The sequence below is a fragment of the Sinocyclocheilus anshuiensis genome, unplaced genomic scaffold (assembly GCF_001515605.1).
Source record: "Sinocyclocheilus anshuiensis isolate Anshui unplaced genomic scaffold, SAMN03320099.WGS_v1.1 scaffold1159, whole genome shotgun sequence".
NCBI lineage: Eukaryota > Metazoa > Chordata > Actinopteri > Cypriniformes > Cyprinidae > Sinocyclocheilus > Sinocyclocheilus anshuiensis.
In genome coordinates this window covers 462,372-468,963 of record NW_015547700.1, presented here as the reverse complement: position 1 = coordinate 468,963, position 6,592 = coordinate 462,372, and the positions used below count along the sequence as shown (strand labels likewise).

The window sequence follows — 6,592 nt, the reverse complement described above, 5'->3', positions numbered from 1 at the left end:
TTTTTTAAATCCAGATTTTCAATGTGACCCAGACTTTTGGACCCCACTGTTTGCTCTTTGAAATGTCGACCGCCAACACACTTCTTCTGAAGGAAAATATTCACATAGATAAACTGACTCAGTAGCTTGTATCTTTTTTATCCTTTGTGGAAAAAGACAGAAATCATAAAGAGACACCAGAAAGGATCACACATAAACCACTTTACATATATGTATACTTAATAGTAGGTGCAAATTCTGCAAAATTGAAGATATGAAAAAATAAAATCTTGATGGGGAAAAAAAACCCGCTAAACAACGGAAGGCAAAACTGCACAACTGGTTGTCCTTCACCACAGTTCTGATCACTCGTCAATCAATCTGCTCCGACGTTGCTCGGGTCATTTTTTTTTCTTTCCTTCTCTCCTGTTCTTCAATCTCTCTGTTTTTCCTCCATGTTTTTTTTCTAACACTTGCCCATCTTGTCACGCTGCTGGAATTTCCTGAGCCGACGGGCCCACAGGTCCTTCCACGGGATGAGCAGGCTGCCCTTGTCCACCACCACACCGCTCTGACTGCGGGAGTCGTCATTGTCAGAGCCCATCAGCAGGTACTTCCTCCCGGGTTTAATTTTGGGGCACTTGCAGGCCACGTCTTTAGCGCGGACCCACAGGAGCTGGTCTCCTCTGCGAATGCGATGTCCACCCTGCTTATAGACGGATATGATGTTGATAGTGAATTTCCACCACTCGCCTGCCTTATCTCCTTTTAGCACGTGAACTTGGACAGCTGCGGAGACAAATGGTCAGATTAAAAGATGTTAGAGCAGGACACAGCAAAATGAGGATACTTTTAAGTCAGATTTTAAATACGATTATTATTTTAGACCCCATCTATAGTGTGTGTGTGTGTGTATTCTCGTAGCTTCGTAAAATTACGGTTGAACCCCAGATGTCACAAGGATTATTTTATCGATCTCCTTGCTACGTTTCTGGACCTTGATCGTGGTAATTACATTGCTGTCTATGGGAGGGTCAGAGAGCTCTCAGAATTCATCAAAAATATCTTAATTTGTGTTCCGAAGATGAACGGAGGTCTTACAGGTTTAGAACAACATGAGGGTGAGTAATTAATGACAGAATTTTCATTTTTAGGTGAACTAACCCTTTCATTTAAATTATTATTGAATTATTAAATGACTTCTCTTTTTGACCACAATGTAAGTTGCCATAGAAACACTTTCCTTCCATCTTCTAATACTAATAAAACGGAAAAATGGAGACCAACCCATTCCGTTCTCTTCATTATCCTTTGTGTGAAAATTCAAGCTTTGTGTGTGTGTGTGTGTGTGTGTGTGTGTGTGTGACTTTAAGACGTTTATCTGAGTACCACCCATAGAAGAAGAAAAAAGAAAAAAACACAACTGAAATCTCTTTAATAACTTGTTTCTCCAAGACAGCAATGAGATTAAGTGGAAAGCAGATAGAGACTTGTCCTAAAGTTTCCTGATTTTAGTTATTTCTCTCTTTTTTTAAACATTTTTATTAAAAAAATTATTTCATTAATGTCATTCAATTTCATTTTACTTCATTGATTTACTATTGTTTTAATTAACCTTGAAAGTACAAAAAAAAAAGTTTTGGGATCTTGAACATTAAAAAAAAAAAAAAGGATAAGTTAAAATAAATATAAATATATAAACAAATATATGTACACATATATTTGAGCTCATATCCTCTATTGCATTTCATGTAAACATCATAATTTGTAATAATAATAATAATAATAGTAAGTACATTTTATTTATATAGCACATTTCAACATAGCAAAGATATCCAAAGTGCTTAACAATGTAAAATTAAATTAAAAGAGAAAAGGAAACACAGAAAAGAAGCAAACAAGACAGACAATAACACAACAATGAAGTGAAATTAAAATGCTAAGGAGAAAAGATACGTTTTCAACCTCGATTTAAAAATGGTAATGGAAGGTGCAAGGTGGCAGTCTAGAGGCAATTGGTTCCACAGACGGGGGGCAGTGACTGAAAAGGCTCTGTCACCCTTAGTTTTCAAACGGAAACGGGGGACAGATAAAAGAGCCCTGTCAGCTCCACAGACGGGGGGCAGTGACTGAAAAGGCTCTGTCACCCTTAGTTTTGAAACGGAAACGGGGGACAGATAAAAGAGCCCTGTCAGTGGATCTTAAAAGTCTGGTAGATGACAGAGGGATAATAAGATCTTTAAGATAAGATGGAGCTTGATTATTAAGAGCTTTAAAAACAAACAACAGAATCTTAAACTGAACTCTAAAATGGACCGGAAGCCAGTGAAGCGAAGCTAAAATTGGAGTGACATGGTCTTATTTCTTTGCCCCGGTCAGCAGCCTTCCAGCTGCATTTTGTACCAACTGGAGGCGTGAAAGCGATGACTGAGGAAGACCTGAGTACAGTGAATTACAGTAATCTAAACGTGAGGTAATAAAAGCATGAATAACCTTCTCCAAATCTTGAAAAGACAAAAACGATTTAAGTTTGGAGATGACCCGTAATTGATAAAAACGGTTCCTAACGACATTATTGATTTGTTTGGACAAACATAATTCTGAGTCTATGATAACGTCCAGGTTTCTAACCTGTGAGGAAATGGAGGGGAAATGATTGCCCAGCTCCTCAAATAATATCCATTCTCATTTTTTGGGGACCAAAAACAATCATTTCTGTTTTGTTCCCATTGAGTTGGAGAAAGTTATTTGATAACCATTTTTTAATATCTGAGATACATTCCAGCAATGGTTGAATGGAATCACCAGTTTTTAGCAGGAGGTACAACTGTGTATCATGAGCATATAAATGAAAAGAAACATTGTGCTTCCTGATAATATCCCCCAGAGGGCGCATATATAAATTAAAAAGAAGCGGTCCCAGATAAAAAATAATAATAATAATTTGAATAATCCATCAAAATCCTAAAGTTTTTAATCCAGATTTTTAATGTGGTCTCAGTCTTTTGGACACAGTTCACTGAGTATCTGCAACTGCGGCGCAAATGCAAAAAGTCCTGCATCAGATGTTAACGTCCAGCCCATGTGGTAACTGCTAACAAACCCAGAGATCCCCCCGGGTCACACCATTTTAACTATCATCAGACTCGCAGATTGCGAGCTAATCTGTACTTGACGTGAAGTGGTTTCACACGGGGAGGACACCCAGAGGGAGAAAAAAATGACCTCTATTACACAATTAGACCCGGTGTGTAACGGCGAGGCATGGCTGTGCCGCCCTGAAACACTCACACACACCCTGCAGCCAGTAACCCGTGAACCAGTAGCACGTCACGTATAAGAAATATGCCATTACGGCATTGTGTGAAAATGACACAGGAAGTGCTCTTTCTTTCCTAGCGCTCTTTCTTTTCGCTCTTGAATGTGAACACTCTCTTTAGAGAGGGAGGCAAGGATCGCCCCCATCACTGAAAGGAATGCCCCAATTGAGCAGCAGGGGGGAGGCTGTGAGCAAATTGCACCCAAATTGACAGAACGCACTCCCACAGGCCCGCCATTCATCGCCTGTGTTTCTCTGGGCCAGAGCCCGCTTCGCCATCCAAATAACAAAAGATAAAAAGAAAAGAAGGGTGTGAGGAGGGTAGCGCGGCCCAGAGAGGAGGGGGGCTGCTGTTTATCATCCCAGCCACAGAGAAGGTGCCAGAAGAATGGCGGATGTGTTTGGAGCTCATGAGCTATCTGAGGCCGGCCGGCGTGAGAATCCTGCTCCGGATCTCGTCTCTTGACCTGATCTCGCTTCTTCGCGGCGGGAGACGGCAGCGAGCCGAAAACTGACTCAAAATGTGTTGTTGAGCTTCTTTGAATAGTTGAAAACAATTGCTTTGACTTATCAGCAGTGTTTGCGGATTTCTGCTCATACGTATTAAACGTCAATGCATAATTTGTCCGGGGTTAGAATTATGATACTATTTTCATAAAAAGAATGAAGATTGTATGACTTTTGAACGATTCCAAAAGAAATATAATATTCCAGAAAATACACGCTACCAATACATACAATTAAAGGAAGCTATCAAAAGTAAACTTAATATTAATACCTTTATGAATCATAATCATGAAGTCTTTGAAAAATTAAAATCTTTACCTTGTATCAAATTATCATCACAAATATATAATATCCTGGTGACCATCTAGAACACCTTAGCAACCAAATACTGTATATAGCATTGTCTTGTCAACAGTGCTGTATAGTAACTGTTTACATGTAATCTGGATTACGTAATCAGATTCCAAAAACTAAGTACTTGTAGTTAGATTATATTACACTTCCGAAGACACTGAGCACAGTGCTGAAAAGGGGTGGAGCTACATAAGGTCTATGCATTTGGACAATCCTCCAGTTTTTACATAATTGCATATGCCATGCCTAGTCAGCGATTACACAGAAAATTACACATTTTAATTAGTATTTGAATTATCACTCAACGAGTCATTTAGCCATGTATTGCTATGTATTTGGACTTTGCCTTTAAAACACATTAAAATAAAAAAATTAATGTCATTTAAAGTGTACTTCACACATACTGTACATGCCATTGCCCCCTCGGAGACATCGCGTGCGTGCTCTTTGCCCAAACAAACAACGCATAGATCGTGTGTGTCATCAGATGTTAAGCAACGTCAACACGGATGCACACATCCTTAAATGCTTTGCTAGTGCTCGCCATAATGAGATAAATAGAGATCGCTCTTACCACAGAAATGCACGCTTCAAACAAAACAGTCAATGAAGACAAAGAAGAGAATGATGTGTGCTCCCGGCGCCTATTTATACTATAGTCGCACCGGTAGTGACGTCATGGCTGTCGCCGGCCAACAAGTTGGTGTTTTTTCAATGTATGCTTCAGACACGGGTCACGACGAGGCGTTCCCCATAGCGACCCCTAGAGGACGCAGTTCGAAGTTCCCATGAAAGGGAACTGACGGCATTAGTGTGGTGAAGTTAGTTTTAGTTTTGTGAATTATATGTGTACTAAATGTGCTTTTGTAATAATGTTTTTAGACTGTTAATGTGACTTTGATTCCGAAATATAACTTCCTGAGATTTGCAACCTCCTGTTTGCATGCTCACTGTTCTCTGATGTCAGTTAATGGTCACATTGACAGATTTTACACAATAATCCCATGTGGTAAATGAGTTAGGTCAAAAGTAATCTAAAAGTAATCAAAAAGTAGTCAGACTAGATTACCTAACATGTGTAATCCAGACCAACTACAGTTTTTGTCATGTAATTTGTTATCAGTAACAGACTGCAATCTACCCAGCACTGCTTGTCAACCACCTAGAAAACATTAGCAAGCACATGTAGCAACGTCTTGGCAACCACAAAGAATATGTTAGCAACCAAATAACAGCATCCTGGCAACAACCCAGAATGCTGTACATTAGCAACATCTACATAGCAACTACACAGAATACATTAGCAACCACAAAGCATTGTCTTGGCGACCACCTAGAACATCTTAGCAACCACATACTGTAGCATCGTCCTGGCAACCACAAAGAATATGTTAGCAACCACATAACAATATCATGGTAACCACACGGAAAACTTTATCATCTACATACTGTAGCAGCATCCTGGCAAAAACACAGAATACATTAGCAGCCACATAACATTGTGTATATTGCATTGCATATATTGTATAACATTTAAACAAACACAAGGAAAACCAACCTAAATGCTTACTGCTGAAAATATATTAAAAGTGATGTCATCACTGTTTATGTTACACATATTAGAAGTGCTTATATTGAAAATGTGCTACTGTAATATATCAAATCTTTCTCTCTCTCTCTCTCTCTCTCTCTCTCTGCATGAGACTTTAATGCTGTGATCACTGGCACTGGTTTCATCAAACCCAGCCAAACGGGCACATTTCCTGTCTGAATGCAGCACTGAGCCACAGATACACCATGCGGGTGGCAAACACTTTCCAGATTCGTCCAGGTATTGAGAAAGACTCCCAGTGAGCTTTTTTCTTCTGCAAATGAAAGGTTTTGTTTGTGCGTCTCTGTATGTTTCTGCCCATGTTACAGACAGAGAAAGGCGATCTCTTTAATAGACAGTTTCTCCTAGTCAGCAATGAGATTACATGGAGACTCTGCTGCTTTTTTTCTCCTGAGAGAAAACCCCGGTAAACTCAAGATGTGTGTCTCATTTGGAGCTTCCGACAGTGATCTCAACAGTGTCTCAGATTTGCCAAAATAACAGATGAGAAGAATTCATTCTATATTAAAACAACCAAGTTACTTCAAGGTTGCTCTTTTACAGGACTTAAAGGGGTCATATGATGCGATTTCAATTTTTCCTTTCTCTTTGGAGTGTTACAAGCTCTTGGTGCATAAAGAAGATCTGTAAAGTTGCAAAGACTAAAGTCTCAAATCCAAAGAGATATTCTTTATAAAAGTTAAGAGTCAGCCACACCTACCTAAAACGGCTCGTTCTAACACGCCCCAACATACCTACATCGCTCTGTGGGAAGATTTGCATAACGCCGCCCAAATGTTCACGCAAAGAAAGAAGGCGTAACTTTTATTCTCACTGTAGTA

The 6,592-nt window shown here is 39.4% G+C and overlaps 1 protein-coding gene across 1 annotated transcript in view; it reads right to left on the bottom strand.

Annotated features, from left to right (window-relative positions):
- Nucleotides 1-308: 308 nt before the first annotated feature.
- Nucleotides 309-6,592, bottom strand: part of LOC107703884 (netrin-1-like) — a 66,724-nt gene continuing 60,440 nt past the window's right edge. The window contains exon 8 of the mRNA XM_016506681.1: nucleotides 309-768. Coding sequence (XP_016362167.1) covers nucleotides 446-768 — 323 coding nt within the window. The 3' untranslated portion in view covers nucleotides 309-445. The remainder of the gene's footprint in view (nucleotides 769-6,592) is intronic.